Here is an 18,897-nt window from a genome sequence, read left to right as displayed (position 1 = left end):
GATGTACTGTAAAGAATGACAAAAAGTTATATTTAAACCAGACATACTTATCTATTACAAGCACTTGAATTTCTAAACTGAGTGATGGTCAACTTAAAAGTCCGTTCAAATATTAGTCTTTCAGGTCAGCTGTAAATTACTGTAAAGCACCTCTTGAGTAAAACTTACACATTTTAATACAAATTGTGTTTTGCAAGTTTTTTTCTTAATATGCATTTTAACAATGCAGATGTCATTACAAGACTTATGAAAATCTGTAGTAAGCAGTCTGTGACAAGTCAGCTTGTAAGAAAAAAAAAATCCTGAATGATGCAAATAGAGATGACAATTTCCCTGAAGATTCAAATTTATTACTAAGAGTTCTGGGGAAGAAGCCTCACACATGTTCCAGTTTCTGCTACTTAAACACAGTGAGATTCTAGCTAAAATCTTCAGCATGGTAGGTACAAAAAACATCTAAGAAAAATTCCAGTAGATTGAGTTGACAGATGTATACAAACATGGCAATAGAATCAGTCCCACAAGAAGTCAATAATTCTGGCTTATACTAATTGTATTAGCCACACGATTACCTCCTAGCCAGTCCCAAATCAAGAGTGTCTTTAAATGCTTCTCTGGATCAGAACTTAAGACTTTGCAGAACCAAACCATACATATAAAACTATATAGGTCAGAATCTGCCAACCAACGTTTGTAAAAAATTTGTAAAGATGTAAAATATCTATGGTGTGCCAAATAATAAATGGGGGGGGGGGGGGGGGGGAAGGTTGGTTCGTTGGTTTGTTGGATTTGGGTTTCTAGGGGGTAAGGGGTTACAGTTATTTACCTAATTTTTTAAAAGATAAATCAATTCTATTATTTCTGACTTCCCCTGGTTAAATATTGTTCAGGATGATGCAGTGGCATAGGAACAAAAGCTCACTGATTCATTCCTGAAGAATCTGGAGAAGATTCAATCCTAACTGCAATCAGGAAAAAAAAGAAAGAAAATAAAAAAGTATGATCTAACTCATGTAACAGACCTAGCCATTTTTATAAATATATTCATTAGCTTATTTCAGTCTCAAAAAAAATAAGAAAGTCACAAAGACAAACACAGGAACAACAATTCAAGATAACAGATGCTTCCCAGTTGTTGTTCTATTAATACACTGAAAGTTCTTCTATTTAGCTCTACTTCCATTTATCTAATAACATCAGTAGTACGTAGGATTCTAGTATGAACAATTTAGACAACAATCAAGAAAAATGAGACATGCTTTAATGCATTTATCTTTAAAGTGAATGCTAGACAGCATTTCGAATCTGTTTATAGTTATCAACTAAAAAGAAATTTCAGTAACAGTAGTGATGTGAATTACATGATACTGAATTTTGCCATCAATAGAATATACTTTTCCATGCACATAAAAACCTGTGTTTAGCTGAATTGAAAGGTCATGAAGAAGTTTAGGTGTAGTTCTGTTTTGCAGAGCTATTTCTCTCCCCTATAAATCTAATAATCCTAACTAGGTTTTCCCAATATAGCTTTCATTTCTGCTATGTTAGAGAAACCGTGACTGAAAATTCATAGGACTTTGCTGTTTATGTGCCAAGTGCTCTCCTTAATTCTTATAATTTCACAATAAGTATTGCTACCAATGCCACGTTCTTGCAGATTTATTCACCAGGACTTTTATTCTAAGGCTGCAAGAATGAAGCTTTACAGAATACAGGAACTATTGACAATTTAGAAATAAAAATAGTTGCGTTAGACATTTGTTTGGGGGTAAAACACGAAGATACTCTTTTGTTGTTCAGAAAGGAAAAAAGTTGCAAGTGCAATAGATCAATAAGAATGTAATGTCTGGAATTAATGGAATATAGCCATTTGATAAATGATACCATACCTGCCAAAATAAGCTATGTGCATCGCCTCTAATTAGTTCAATAGTGTCTCCAATCTGGATATGCAATGGTGGACCATCTTGAGTTGCTGGCTGTGGTATTCCGTTATAGTTTCTAATGACTTGCATTTTTGGTAAACCTGAACAACAAAACAAAACAACAGAAAAAAACAAAACTTAAGTCTGCACATGTTTTTGCTTAATGACACTTTACAACATCTGAAGGCCACAAAAGCAATCAATCAACAAAGTGACACTATGTCTTTAATAGGTACCTGACTAAGGCACTAAGGCAATGCCTTAGTACCATATCATGTACAACCTAATAGAAAAGAACTACTTGGAAAAAACAACTTTTTCTTCCCTTCTCTTCTTGGGGTAAAGCTGATTTTGTGTCTATGGAGGCTCTTTCCTCTACTGATGCACTCCTAGCTCTGCACAAGGTTCAAATATTAAGGCTATCTTTGTAGTTTAAGGCAAAAATTGTGATGAACTAGTATTAAAACACACTAATATGAAGAATCTCATCAGCTTTACATTATTAGTACCAAAAAGCAGACTGCTGATGTGAACATGTCCAAGACAGTAAGGATGACAACCCTTCTAGGCTTCTCGTAAGACCTTCCCCCCCAAGTTTTCAGGTTTTGACAATATTTTTGGATACACATAGCAAAGCCTAGATCAATTTAAGGTTTCATTTTCAAGACAAGAACTCTAGCTGCACACGAATCTTTCCACATCAATACCAGCTGCATCTAGACAGCTGATCTCTGATTTTTTTTTTTGTTTGGTTGGGTTTTTTGGGGGGTTGTTTTGTTTTGGGGGTTTTTTTTGTGTGTGTGTTGGTTGTTTTTGAGGGTTTTTAAGGGAGCAATCTACTTCTTGAAAAACAAAATATTTTCCCCAAAGATCAGTTTCTCTGTCTGTACAAAGAACTAATTCACTGTTTGTAACTACAGTTCAAAAGCCCTCTAGAAGTATCAAATGGGGGGAAGGACTTCAGCCAGAAGAGAAAACTGTGGGTACTGTAACTCCATGTTCTTACAACTATAAAATGGCATTTTAAAAAACCCAAACACTTAAAGCATTATGGACAGCTAATGTATGGCACTATAACAGTATGCTGTGATATTGTGAGATACTTGAAATCAAGTGAAGTACCACCCACTCCATAAAAAACATAGTAAAGACTTAAAAGTTCTTAGAAAAGCATTTTTTTCCATTCTTTATACTGCCAAGGAAAGCATCGTTTTAACAGAACAGATCTATTTTTAATCACTATTCCTCTAACTTTAAATAAAAGTTTAAATAATTTTTTTATAACAATTCACCTGGGTTTAACTGCACATAGGATGTTAAAAACAGCTACAATTAAGTGAGCACATCCATTTAGAATCTTATCGAGAAAGTTTTTGGTTAAGTAAGATTTTCTAAGAATTTATAGTAATACATACAAATAAAGAGTGAAAGCGTGCAAAATCAAGGTAGCTGGGCTGCCATATTTAACCAGTGTCTTGCTAGAGAGTTATGATTAACTTAATTCTAACGACAAAGTATCAGCAGACCTAGAAAAGACTGATTTCTGTTGCAAGATCACTACTATAATTTAGGTGGCAAAAAATACAAATAGACATGATCTCCTCTAAATTGTATGAAACATGAAAGAGATCACCTTCAGTAATTACTACTCTCTGTATTTAAGAATAAACACGAATCCAAAGTGCTGATGAAACATTACATAAATACCAGCTCTTAAATTACTCAGCCCAAATGACACCATAACTTTTACTATTTCTTCAAGTTATCTGGCATACTTAAAATGAGCACCTAATTATTAATAAGCAATTATTTCACTTTGGTAAATACTAGACTTTGCTTTGTTTCTCAGCTGAAGGCTTTCAAGCTTTCAAATACTGATTCAACATCAACAAATTCTGCATCTATTGCATGGCTAATAGAAGCAATGCAGCGTACAAGCACCTACTCAAAGCTGACAACTTTGTCCTAACCCAAGGAATCTGCCTCATCACAATACAACTGAGAGCTTTGCGTATGTGACAAACAAACTAAGCATGCACTCAGAGACATACTCGGAAGTTGAAACAAACGCACAAAAAAATATTCCCATTGTGAAATCTTGTATCAGGTGATTTAGTTTATCACATTTTCAGTGTGCAGATGCAATATACTTAAAACACCACCTTTGTATTGATCTTATCATAACATAAATACTCTCATGTACTTTCAGTGCAAATCCTCAGGTTTTAAAAGATACTACACTGCTAAAATCATAAACACATGTAAAATGACTTTTTTTTTATTTTACTGGTAATTATGATTATTGGCATCTCTGAAAAACAGGCCAAGAGAGGAAAAAATATAATGCTGTGTCAACTAGCAGAATTATTTGAAAGGTAACACAGAATTAATCATGTTAAAATATATCATGCCTAGAATACTTGTGTATAATCCATTATGCTTAATTCTGTAAAACCCTACAGCAAAAAAATTCCCTTGGCAGATACAATGTTGGAAGATTTGATCTAACACCTCTTGACATCACTAGAAATAATCCTATTCATTTAAATAGGCTTTTGGGTTAGGGTCTTAGTCTTAACAGAGTTCATTATCTTGCTTCAGATCCCTTCTTAAAACTTCTTTGCCGTAATGCCTACAGCAACTGTGACAACTACAGCGGCGATGTGCTACAGCTGCTCTCTACTACGGTGACAAACAAATTTTATTCCTCTACTGTAATTTTACTAGCTACTTTTATCCAGTTGTTGTCTCTACTGTACTTAAGAGTTCCCTGTGCTTGGCACTGCCTTTGCTATGAGTACACACTGTCTAGCACAATGTACACACACTATCACCAGATCTAGCTAAACCAGCACATGGAATAACAGGGACACATGGCTAGGAATCCCATACATTGCAATAATACAGAAGAACGTTGTAATTTCATTCATTACTGTATTACTTTAATTCACCCACTTTAGTAATGATACTGTGTGTGAGCTTCAGGGCCACTGATCAAAGATGCACCTATAAACAAGGGAAATTATTTTCTGGTGCTAATTATTTAAGCACGCCTTAAATTCGACACAGATTCTGAAAAGTACTTTGTACCTTGAAGTACAACAACTGAAGGTAAAGTCACTCTCCAACGACAGGGGTGTCTAAGACACAGAGAATACATTCATTTCAAAATCAGCAATACCAGACATGCGTAGGCAGCCTGTACTGATCAAAGACATAAAAGCAGTGAATGTACAACTAATATTTTACTCATTGTATGAAAATATCATCAAAAAGACCTGTCCTTGTTACACGATTTCAAACATTTTTTTTTAAAAAAATCTTTGTTTTCAGGAACAAAAGACTAAATCAAATCTTTGAATTAATCACTCAGAAACAAGCACATACTATTCTGAAATAGCTATTTTTCCATGGATAAATGTTCTTCTCACAGAACTACCCTTAGAGAACCATTAAGCACAAAAGAAATGAAGGAGATAAAGACAAGTTAATAAATTGAGGTAAAGAGTCATGGAGCTCCAAACAGAATATCAAACTTTCATTTCATCATGTAGTTACAGATTTGATAATAGCAGCTCAGAAACAGTTTAGCAGATTAACATTGAGATTGTTTGCATTTAACTGGACAGAATTTGGTCAGCCCTTCCCCTCCTAATCCATACAAAGTGCACTGGGGTGTGATGGATCAAGTCCGATCCACCTTTATCACAGGAACCAGCTTATACAATCTTCCAGCTGTTTAGCAAGCTTCCCCTAAAACTTTTTTTGTTTGTTCCTACTGTTCATTTTAGAACTTTACTCTCTGAGCATTTAGAATCTTCTGCTTTCTGGTGTGAACTAGTTCATGGCCAACTCACGTACATCTAGAGGCAGAAGTCTGAATAGTTCTTTTCCTTGTCTGCATTTATTTTCATAACGTAGTTACAGAGAGCTATCGTATCCCTTTTAACCTTCATTTTGATAGGTTGAATGAGCCAGGTTCTTTTAGCCTCCCCTCATAACAGATCAATCCATCTGAGGCAGTATAACTGCTTTACTGAAGTTCAGACAGACAAGATCTAGATTATTTTCCTTGTCTATCCTGACATTTCATTCTTAACTGGCACATGGAGTCATCACAAATATAGTCATTAAGAATCCTGAGTACTTGCTTTAGTATAATAATGCAGACAAGAAAAAGCAGTATGTTACAGAAACCTGAAATATTTTAAGTGTAATTTGGATTTTTTGTGATAGAAACATTATGCATTAATGAGTAAAATATGAAATATTATAAGCATTAGAGACACTGCCATTGTGATGTACATAGCTGCAGTACTGAGAGTATCTGATAACTACAGAAAACTTCTGGAAACATATCTGGCACAAAAATGTTACTCATGATTATGTTTAAAAGCAGAAAACTCAAGACACATAGGACAAGGTCAGGATTTCAGCCATGCATTATTATAATTAATGTTAAAAATACCATTGGCTTCCATGAGGTCAGATTTTCACATGACTAAAAGATTTTGTCAGGAAACTTCCTGATTTAAAGATGCAAAACCAGCCTGGCAGTTTCCCACCTTGAAATCAAATAGCAAACTGATCCAGTTATTCCACCAATAAACAGCTGAAATTTACTTCACTTGAAAGCCAGGGAAAACCCCAGATTACGAGAAAAGTCTTCATAGTCAAGCTCTGGTCACAGACCTAACACAAATTGATGATCTAAATTGTAGCTCATGAGAAAAGCAGAAAGCATGCTAGAGTCAGGGTTTGCAAAGTACCAATTTGGCTACATTACAGAAAAATAAAACCTTTCATAAACCATACCACACATTTGGGTATTTAATCTCATAGTTATGAGTCAACGAAGAAGGTTACACTTGAGAAATAGCATAGTACATAATAAGTTAGAACACCGATTATATGAGAGAACTAATTGTATTCCTTATAGCAGCTCTGCATTTATGAATGGTACTGAATAACCCTCAGTTTCATGGAAAGATTCAAAAATGTTATTTTTTGCTAACAACATGCATAATGCACACCCTATGATGACCTCCATCTGTCAAAATTTATTCCAGCATCTGTTATTTCCAAGCAACGTAGAACGTGGTTTACGCTTTGGGCAGGGGTCATTTGAACATACAGAATAATGACATAGAGTATAGGAGAAGATTCAAAGAGGAATTTGTGGATATGCTATATATTTTTAGCAGCAAGATGTAGAACAGCTTTGTCTGCATTAAACAACCATTCCTACTTAATATGAGCCTTGAAAGATGATTTTCTTTTCCTCTAGGGAAAATATAGCCTAGTCACCAAATATTTGTAACATGATCCAAAAACCAATAATGTAATGGAAGAAAGCCTCCTGACTTCATGAGGCTTTGACTCTAAAACAGAACTCTAGACTAACAAGGCCACTTCTTAACACTTCCAGAATCTCAACACAATGACATTTGCTGTTCCTATAGTAAATGACACTAATTCTGTCCTTTCTTTCACCAACAGAGCATTTTGAGTGTCTGTTTGGACAGTGAACTTGCTTAAAACTTTTTTGGTTTATATTTTCATAGCTACAAAAATAGGGAATGCAGCTCTGCTGAGGAGCAGACTGATATTTAGTGATTGATAAGCCTTCCATAGCAAAGACCAAAAGAAATACCCCACCTCAAACCTCAGAGCAGATGCATCTCCAGCCATCATCCCCCTCCAAAACCAGGAAATGAGGGCAAGGTAACCCACAGCAGTATCTCATTGGATTAAGTGTCTGAACAGTGACCCACAGCGTCATGAATTATTTAAACATGGCCAAACTAAAGACACAGGCGAAGGAGACCTTGTATTTAAATAAAAGTGAAGAAATCCAAAATTAATAATTACACCACAGCAAGTGAAGTTAGATTGTGAAGGTCTCAGACCAAGGAGCATAACTGCAGATAATAAAGTAACAAGAAGTTATGATTAAAAAAAAAACCATAGGAAAGCAGATGGGTTGATAAAGACAGCAGCGTGACAAGCAGGTAGACAGTTATATCCACAATCTAAGCACTTGTGTCACAAAAAAATATCAATTTGCCACCTTTTTTGGCAACATCTTGGTCCAATACTAGTGTTATTAAAAGCCTAAAGGGAAGCTCTATTCTGAGCATGGACTATATGAAAATAAAGTCCTTTGGCATTCTCTGCATGTTCATCAAATCAGCTCTGCTAGCTCCAGTGTTTAAAACTCCTGTTCCTAGTGATTTTATTGCAGAATTAACAGTAAACTGGGTTCTCCTCTCTCGCATTTACCAAGAGAGCTGCTTTTTAATTCCTAATCAATGTCATTATCCCACAGCCAGTGAAAGTCAATAGCTTTGTACAGTTACTGCCAAAGGTAGAACTTGTCTAGAAGGACTTCTCAGATGGTGAGGAGACATAAGAAAAGCAACACTACATGATCACTTACAAAAAACCACATTCAGTTTCTGGGGCTGTCTCTTAATAGCATGAAAGAAAATAAGCTGGTTGGTTGTTGTTTTTTTTTTACGAGTACTTATGCCACAGATTACAGAACTCCGGTACATGGAACATGCCAGCACAGTTTTTTTAAGTGCACTCTTCAGAGTGGCAATGATTTAAATAATTACTGTCGGACAAAATTAATACAATGAATAAGTACATAGACATACCTCAAAGAAGATACTTTAATTGAACTTTTAATTCTCCCAGTCTCAAGTCATTATTTTTCTATATCATCATAATTAAATTTCTAATTTTAGATATATCTTATAAGCCTTACATTCAGGCAAGAGGACTGAAATGCTGACAGCGCCTAAGAATCAATTTGAATATTTCACTTGTTTGCCTTTTCTTTAGCTGTTTTTTCTTTGAGTACTGTTCAATAATATCTCAATATTTTTCATACGACTAACCATAACTCCCAAGTTTGCTGTTTGACTCAATTTTAAGTAAAAAAAAAATTCAGAAGGCTGATTATTAAACATTTAATAGTTACCATAAGACTTACTCAACTAACTGTTTAAGCTTCTGCTTATACAGGCATACAAGTAAAGCAGCCCTGGCAGGACTTTATTCCACAGAGAACTCACAAGCACCAGAGGGGAGGCCAAAGATCTTCATTATCTCATAATTCAGATGACAAATTTGTAATGCACTCCAAACCATATCTGATAAATATTCACATTTAATTTCCACAGAAACAGAAAATTTAAAGACTGTCATCCTACAGGACAAATCTGCTGAAGAATTTTTTTTTTTTTTTTTTTCTTCTTTTACAGCCCTCCTTTCTATTGTCCTCCTTTGGCTGTTCCTACCACTGTACCTCTCCTTCAGAACCTTATTGAAGCAGCATTCAGGGTTCCCTCCAGTCCTTTACTACCTGTCAAAACTTCTATAATTATTCCAAGACTCAAATTTTCCAACATTTCTCTTTGATGCTGCATATATAAGTTGTATTCTTGGCAGAGACATCTGCAAAAATGGTCAACTATCAACTAAAATGAAGATGCGTGGGAGGAAAAATCTGTCTGCTAACAGTCTGATCAACAACTTGTTATCAGAAACAGAAAAACAGCACAAGTCAGGAAGTCCTTTTGCTTCTTTGGGTTTTGTAGACCTGATTAGCAAAAATTCCTCTGATAAGTAGCTGTATCTCCATTTTCCACTGCCTCACATCATACACACAAACGACATAGCAGATCACATCAGGAGTTCATTGCAAGGAAAATAAACAAGTCTAGCTCCATTATTCAATTTCCATGGTTGCATTTTTGAAATTGTGTGACTTCTGAAATATTTCTACACAGATTATTTCTTTTTTACATTACAGTAGTTTGTTTTGCTTAAAGAACAATGCATAGACAAACAGACATCTTCCCCTGCTCTGAACATCAGCATTTGACTTAGCTCAAATGTGCTTTCAGCAAAGGTATTTGAAGATAAATCTCTCTTTCTGCTTAGTGACAATATGAGCAGCGTTAGTAAAATCAGCAGCATGGGAACGTGGACACTCAGAGGTGACAGTCCCCTCTCAGTAGCAGCTTTAAGTCTTCAGGTCTTCCAAGTCAAGGCCAAACTTAATGCTCAGCTTTGTGCTTCTATAAATACAGCTGGCATTTGTTTTGATGAAAAATAAGCAATTTAGCTAAGAAAATTCAGAATCCAAACTGAAGTTTCAGAATTTATTTTTTTACTTAGAAAAGAAAGACCAACAGAAGGCATTTTCTTATTTAACTCCTAAGCAGGGACATTTGGCACATCGTGACATTCATTCTAAGGAATCTGGAAGCTTGCCTCTGTGCAAGAAAAAACAGCCATTGCAGAAATGTTTCTGAACAGCCATATTTTTAAAATTATGAAGATAAATGCCATAAAGGCTGCCTTTTGAGAAAGGAATGAACCTATCATTATTTATATGACCGATGTCCACTTGTCTGTCATGCCCTTAAGGGTGGTTCTGCTTGCAACTCTCACAGATTCACTCCTCAGGTTTAATTTTTTTTATACCTTTTTTCCTCAAAACAGAACAGAAAGAAAAGGAACTGTGAAGATTTTGGGAAGCTGGGGGACAAAATGTTACAACAGAGCAAAAGAAATCTGAAAATTAGTTAAGTACACTGAAGAAAGAATCCACTGACATACAAATGCCAACTCATTCCTGTTTGCACAGCAACATTTTCAGAAGCTGTCCAAGGCATCACTCTCAAGTCTTCTCTTAAAATACATTCATTTGGTTTTGTACATCCATATGTAACTGCAGCAATAAAGGATTCCATTTTCAGAAAATACCAAGTACTAGAAAGTTCAAGTACCACTATCTCCAGCTGCAGTTGTGAAATATTTTGGAGTTTTGTGAAGCTTCACACAAACTTTAGCACATAAATTTAGAAAACCTGGGCACACCCTAGATGAATAACATTGGATTGCAAATGCAAGAAAGGGTGTTTAAAGTAACAGAAATTTAATGAGCAATTCCAACATCACATCTTATTATTTATACTCAAAAATAGGTACTTAGCAATTTAAAACTTTTATGTCTATGGTTTGTCCTCTCTCAAAAAAGGGGCTCTCTCCAGGTCTTCATTGAATGTAGAAGAGAGCAAGGAAGGCCACTGACTTTATAATGGTCACAGCCACACACATTTTGTGATAAGTCAGAGCAAAAACTATTCTTTCACTGACAGACCTTGGTTTCCCTTTCATAACATGTCTTCCTCCAAACAAGTCTTAAGGACAAGCTCTCGTATTTTGTGCAACTTCAAATGCTTCTTCAGGCAACTAATCCTTACTTGCAGTGACACAGGCAGCTATCTGAGAGTAAAGGATTTTGGAATCATCTAGATAGAGAAGAATCTCAGCACTTTGAACAACTGTTAGAAATGGCTGAGTGCTAAATGTCTTATTATGTGACTAAACAACAAAGAATAATCCTGTTTCAAAAATACAGTTTTCATTTGTTTTGACAAAGCAATGGAAACTCATCATTTCAATGTAGTCTAGTAGGTGAAACAGGGATATAATTTTAAAATATAAAGTTCCCTCAAAACTAAGATGCTTTATTATTTTCTTTAAAATTGAGCAAACTAGATTTTTGGCATATGAATTAAAAAGTGTCATACATGAGGTGCTGCTTTTTATAAAAGCTCAAGGTATGAAAATTAACCAATGTTAATTATCACATCTTTTAATGTGGTGCCATAGACAGGCATGGCATTCTAAAGTGTATTTGTTCTAGCAAGTACCTGCCCTGAGGAGCTAACAACTTACATTGGGCAGATACTATAGATGAGCTATGAAGGTGTGTCCAGACAGTAGTACATTATGTGCAGCAAAAGGCTCTGAAAAACAGGGACAAATCTTGTCAGATAAAAACCCATCATTCCACAGAAGTAATTACTTTGAGCTATATTTTTAATATTACCTTCTGCCTGCCCAGGGATGATTCTGCAGCACGCAGTAAGAGGAAGAAGGCTTGAGAGCAAGAGCCCCACTTTGGAAACTGAATTGAATACTGTGAAGTATCATGAATCTTATACAGGACCTAGGCATTTTTCTGTTGTTAAGCATTCATGAATAATTTTGAAAAGAACTTGGTCAATTAAGTATGAACAAACATAAACCTTGTCCTTTCTAAAACATAAATATACTGCAGTAAAAAGCATGACAGTGAAATCTCACTTCAGTGTGCCTGAAAGCACGGCAGCCCTACCTTTTAACAAGTCTATTCAGCACAAATGGAATTAGTCATCCTGCTGAATACACCGTACACTTCAGTGTACAGCTACTATACATTAAAATAATAATCATGGGCAGCAAGATGATAACTGTGCACAATATAACCCATGAAAACACACACCTGTGCCACCTAGAATCTTTCACAGGTCTCAAACAAAATTTAAAAGCACACATTGCTGAAAACATGCTGAGATTTTATTCATCAAGCATTGCAAAACTGAAAATTATCTTTCATACAATTTATTTTGTGCTCTGTATTGACTAATAGCATCTGCCTCTAAGATAAAAGAGCTTACTCTCCATTTCTGCCACTTACAAGAAATAAATTCTCTGGCAAGAGAGGAGTTATAAACTATTATATAACATGAAGGGGAAGCGGCTGATGCCTGGCAAAGAGGCAGGTTCCAGCAAACGACAGAATAATCTTGCCTGCATGCACCGTCTTCATAATGCCACGTAATCCTTCAGCTTTTCAAGTTAAACACTCCTGTGATCTTCCTCTTCGAGCAATTTTTCTTTTCTGTGGCCTCTACTCTGATTATGGCAGATACCTCTTTCACTTCTTAACTGACAGTTCTTAACCTACATGCAAAAAAATTTCAGGCCATAAAGACCTTCTTTGCATGGAATCATCTCTAGATGAACATTGCCAAGAATTATGGCATTATATTAAGCAATGAAAAGACACTTTTGCTTTGGTTGAAACGAACCTGCTTTCGGAAAGTATGCCTACTGATTTCTGGTCTGTTACAGCAAATAACTGATGTTAAAACTTGCTTTCATCACAAAATATTTGTGTTATAAAAGTAAAAAAGGGCAAGTACATATTTCACTGTTACCGCAATGTAGTAAAAATTGTTTATGCCTAAATAATATGTACTTGTGATTTTGTTTTTTATGCTGCATACTTTGCATATTGAAGCATTGGCAAGCTACTAAAATAACTTCTAGGAAATCCAAAAGGCATAGTATTTTGTTGTATCTCCAGCTTTTCCATAAATCTGTAGTATCCCTAGCCTCATTCAGTTGACGCACCTATATGCAGACTAACAGACCACGTTTTAAGTATCAACTGAGTATAAAAATGTATCTATCTTCACATTATCTGACCTTACTGTCTTCATTTAGAAGTTATCCTTGCTTTTTTAGCAGGACTGACATATCAAAAATTAGGCACTACTCTGATGCACTGAAGTTTCTGCAACTTCCTCCCTTTTTATCAAAGAAAAATATTTTCAGCTTTTAGTACAAACTTTAAAAATTGTTGAAAAAAATTAACTGGCCTAATTTTCCATGTTTACATATAAATAAGTCCCTAACTTGAAAATACATCACAGGATGAATAAATAATAAGCAGTAAGAGGGTCTTGTTTTAAAGATAAAAATTAAAACATATAATAAAATCACCCATGATCACTTGATCTTTGTTGCAAAATCAAGAGGTTATTGGTGAACTATCATAGGCAATAAAGATGGGAACCAAGATCAGTCCCCTCTCAAGATGTCAGTTCTGCCATAATAAATCAGGCTCCATCTTAAAATCTTTTTGTTTCTTTCCTTTCCGCCAAGAAAACCCTCATATATTCATCTTAGCAGTAGTGAAAGTTCTCCTTCTGCTTTCTGTTTCCAGTCTGAATGTGGATTATGTACTCCAGCAAACAGTGGGTAATTTGTCAGGACATAAACCATACCTGAAAGCTATCAAGGATATGGGTTGATGTCCCATCTAACCCAGGATGAATGTACTCTGTCACACCCCCACTAGCTGTGCAGCCTCAGGATGGTTCAGCAATCCAATCAGAAAGAAAACCACTTATTTCCCTATTGCCACCACCACTGTTGTCTCCCATGACCAGTTTTCCATTATCTCACTAAAGCAACTTAGCCCTGTGACCAGATGATCATTAGATTCAAAAGAAAGGGCAGTGAGGGAACACCTGGGCGGGAAAAAGCACCACAGCTTCTGGCAGCAGCCTGTAGCTACATTAAAGAATCACCAGAGATCAAACTGATACCAGAAGAACACCCAGAGTTGGTTTCTTTCTCTCAAAAATACTGCCCGGACAAAGAATATCCCTCACGCACTTAAATCCCAGCATCAGCTCTTTGAGCTTAGTTGATCATTTGATGTTTTTCAGATGCTGAGCCATGTGCAGAGCAGTGTACAATTACAGGATTTAAATCAATAGCACCAGCAACAGACAAATAACAAAATCAGCACATAATACACAAAAGCAGTGAGAGATTTAAGTCTCCATCATTAAGTCTCGTAGTCTTTTCCTTTTGAGCCTTTCTCCTTATTTATCCTCTCTTCTCCCCATGATCAAGCAAAAAGGGGGGAGGGAGAAAACTATAGGGCAACCTGTAGGGTCTTACAGGAAAGAAAAGAAAGGAGGAAAAAAAGCCACAAAACCAAAAACCACACCAACCAAATGTTAGAAGTTGTAGTAGTATTCAGTGAATTCCACTGAACTAAAACGCTAACTGCTAGTTGCAAGAAGACTGCTGCTGCCAGGGGAGAGATGTTATTCTGGAAGGAAAAGCTGTACATGCAGCTTTTGTTGTCGTATCTTATTTCATATGATTTGTTGCTGTCAAACCCAATTAAGGAAAAAATCCAAGAACAGTAAACATGCTGCTTTATCATCTGAAGTAAAAGGCATAGTGCCTCATGGTCTCCTCTCCCCACATATCCTGTTCCACATGGGCTGGTTAAAGAATAACCTTGAAGGTTAATGGAACTGAGGCACATTTTCAAGGTATCAGATAATGAAGTTACTATTTAATTCCCTGTTACACTAAAGCTTAAGAAACACAAGTTATGGGAAGTGCAAGACTGAACATGTCTTCTATTTATTTGCAGGTCAGCAAGAGCAGCAATGAAGGCTGAACTCGAGTGCTTTCTCTGAATCCCTTACAAAGGTACCTTACCTCTCCTCCTGGATAAACCACATCAAACAGTTAAGACAGCTGGGTTGAATGAATTGATTCTACTGAAAAATCAATCAGATCAATTTTTATGCTGTCACTACCTGGAAAAAACTAAGTACTAAATAAATTCAAATATGAAAATTACTGGGTTGTTTAATTGTGATCTGCAAGCTATTTCTTAAAACAGCCTCAGCACCATAGAAATAGGAGGTTAAGTGTGAAAGCAGTATTTTAAAGCAACTCAGTTGCAATCAGTAGATATCTGATATTTGTATGAGGCAGATTAGTAAAGCTCACGATAAAAACAGACTTCGCCAATATATGGATAAATGTAACAAAAAGACTAGAAATACTTTTTAAAGGAAAACTGGGGACATGTCTAGAGTTCTTTGAAGTAGACAGTGAACGTGAGGATCAAGATTATTTATTAATATGGAATAGCAAAATGTTTTTAACAGGACTCACTATGAGGCTCTCTTCCAGTTTTCACAATATGAGAGGCAAAGCTCTGCCCAGCTAAATAAGCAGCAAAAGGACAGGAAGTATAAAGTTGAAGCAGTAATATTTTTTTTCAAATAGAAGGTGGTTTCCAAAACAGTCACCCAAAAGAATCCGTGCTTGGACTTCCGTTCTTCAAAAAAAAATAATAAGCAGTATTGAAATGAGAGTAAGAGTGGATTACGTCTTGTAGAAGCTACAAAACTATTTCTTTAAAAAGAACACTACCTGCAAAGAATTAAAGGAAGATTTCATGAACTGAAGTTCCTGTACAATAGGATTACAAATCACAGATTAACTTTGGCTGGAAGAACCTTTGGAGGCCATTTAGTAATAACTTCATGTAAAATGTAACTTAACAAATACAACATAACACATGGGCTGAATATCCATATGTGATGACGGGCTCTGAAATAGCCACCATCATATAGACAATAGATCTCAGAGTAATTGCTAAGTATTCTTTAAAATCAGGTTTTTAAGACTATAATCTATTTCTGCTATGTACTGACACTAAGAAATATCTCCAAGCAGGCCACAGAACTAGAAAGACTGACCACTCTTGGACCTAGAAGCCTGCAGAGAAGCAAGCAGGATAGTCAGACATACAAGAAAACCCTGTGTCAGAAGAATTAAGCAGAGAGTGGCTCTTCAGTCTAGAAGAGAATGACTCCATATCTGACAGAGACAGCTCATGAGTAGCATACAGACAGCAACCAGAGAAAAAGTATTCATTGTTACTTCATTTATTATTCACTTCTTTGATTCAAAAAATAGGAGGCATCAAAGTAGTAGGCAGCAGGTTTAAAACAAACAAAAATAAGTACTTGATTCACACAACCAATTATGAAAGTAACAGTTAAAGGATATTGTGAACACCAAGATTTTAGATTGGCTCAAAAAGTGGTAATGAAAATGTGTGGAAGTAAGATTAAGAGCTAAGAAAAAAGAACACGAGGTATTGGGAGAAGTACCACAACATCTTGCTTCATATTCTATCCTTAAGCATCCATTTAATTGGCTACTGAAGAAGGGATCCTGAGCTAGTTTGGCCTGCAGCCTATCTTAGCCTTGTTGTTCTCTTCTCTGGGAAGCTCAAAGAGGTGAGCAGATTAAAACCCCTCCTGAAAAGCAGCATCAGTTTCTCAGGCTCTTGCCTCTGGCCCCTTCCACCAAGGGAAGTAAAACTTTTCCACCAAGCTGTAAAACTTTCCTCAGGCAGAAGGCAGAGGCAGTTCTGGGAGCTTCTCTTCGGTGAATTTTCAGCAGTCCTTTTTCTCCCATGGGATGGCTGCTTTCAGTTTTACAATGTTTCCCAAATTCTTTGTGTGAGAATTACTTTGAAGTAGTGATCAAATACTGATTTAGTTAAATGAATGAGCCACAAAAAAACAAACCATATGCTTTAGAGTACTGTTAAAATTCAGTAACTTTTGACTATTTTTAATCATTCATTGCCTTATTATCTTTCTTTTGCCTTCCGAGAATGACAGCACCCTGAAGATTAAAATCAGATAAGAAAATAGATGGTTAAATGCAATACTCTTCTAGCAGATGAATAAGAGATTTATAAGTCCCAATGAACTTTAGCAACACACTATGTAATTCCCTTCTACTTGCCATGGAAACTAAAAGCAACTTTGGGACGTATGGTTTCTGCAGATGCTTTTTTCTTTTCTCTCTTTTTTTTTTTTTTTCTTTTTAAATACTGCTGTAGTATTTGTGTGTGTGTAAAACACAAAACAGGGTTGTTTTTTTTTTTGTTTTATTGATCATACTTGTATGCCCATTATATCCTCTTACCTTAATCTCTTCCTTTTTTCTGCCTGCCAACTCCCTTGTTGATATCTGTAAACAGTGACGTTTTGCTTAGAACAGTCCATGCTGAGAGTCTTTTTATGCGGAAAAAATGAGAAAGATACTAAGGATTCTTAACCCAACTCACCTTAAAAATTATGCTAATACACACTGAGCATGTATTAAAGACTATTATTTCTCTAAGAGAAAAACAAAATGTTAATTGCTCAAGATGTAGAAATAGTCCCAAAAACACATCCTATAAGACAAAAGAGCCTAAATTACTCAACTACAAACTAATCTTGCAATCCAACCAGACAGGGATGAAAGAGTTTGATCAAATAAATATATTTCACCCTTTGGCATCTGGGTCTTCTGATGTTTAATTAAAAGAAAAGACTAAAGGCTATGTTCTTCTCTGAATGTTAGCTCACTGCTGAGATGCCAAAGGGGCAGGCACCTATCAAAAATACCTCTCCCCAACAGGAATGTAAAAATAATTTTAATTTAAAATACAACAACCCAAATACAAATCATTAAACTGCATTTGAAATGCTTCATTGGAACACAAAACTCTGCTTTGCCTTCCAGAAATGCACCGGTGGAAAAATTCTTGGTGCAAAACATTAGACATGTTCTTTCTTGTATCACAACAAAGATGAATTCATTATTTTGGGAAGCAACAACAGCTCAGCACACAGCATTACAGCTGTAGTTTAAAAAAAAAAAAAAAAGCAAAAGATCCTGAATGTAATATGTATTTTTAATAAGCGTGTGAGAGAAATTAATTTGATCTCACAAATTAGGCCACACAATTCAGTGTATCTCTGAATTCACTGTTGCTGAGGTCCACCTGAAAGAAGCTGTCCCATTAACTGCTCCTAAGAATGTGGTGACCAGCAAGAAATTCACTGACTCTGGTCTCAAACGCCAACACTGTCCCAGCCATATGATGTAAACCATGTTAAAACACATCTGTCAATACTAAGAGCTGGTCAGGTTACAGCTGCAACCCAAGTCCTTGAAGGACTCCAGAATGTTCAGAATTACACAGCACGTCAGCAAGCAGTACTGCTCCAATCCTGCTAAGGAGCCTTCCTTTTGCAGCAAGCGCACTCCTAGCTGCCTTGTTAAACCAGTTCCTACCTGCAGTTCACATGGTTCACAGAGATTCCTAGAGACATGTGCCGTATACTTTATATGCACCTTGAACAAAAGTGTTTAGATGTTATGTAGAGAAGGAAAAAGCATTCATAATCCAATAAAACCCACCGAAAAGTTAAGCATACGTGTTATATATCTGTACATATATGTATAGGCCTAATCAAAGCTCATTTCTGGTTCTGTAACTTAATACATTACCGTGTAGAGACGTCTTTAGCTACTTAGAAAATCCAACGCTCCACAAACATTACAAAACTATCGCTAACGAAAACACACAAAACTGCATATGCTTTATGATTGTTAATATTTAGACATACTTACTTCCAAGAGAAGTAGACATCTGAATTCCTTCAAG

General features: G+C 35.9%; 1 protein-coding gene across 2 annotated transcripts in view; it reads right to left on the bottom strand.

The window, feature by feature from the left end:
- The window catches only part of VAV3 (vav guanine nucleotide exchange factor 3), a 171,373-nt gene that overhangs the window by 28,972 nt on the left and 123,504 nt on the right, over positions 1-18,897 (bottom strand). For both annotated transcript variants that reach the window (XM_055815071.1, XM_055815072.1), the window contains exon 20: positions 1,890-2,026. In XM_055815071.1, coding sequence (XP_055671046.1) covers positions 1,890-2,026 — 137 coding nt within the window. The remainder of the gene's footprint in view (positions 1-1,889; positions 2,027-18,897) is intronic.

Source organism: Falco peregrinus, chromosome 10, assembly GCF_023634155.1.
Source record: "Falco peregrinus isolate bFalPer1 chromosome 10, bFalPer1.pri, whole genome shotgun sequence".
Classification (NCBI taxonomy): Eukaryota; Metazoa; Chordata; class Aves; order Falconiformes; family Falconidae; genus Falco; species Falco peregrinus.
This window is presented reverse-complemented; position numbering and strand designations above follow the sequence as displayed.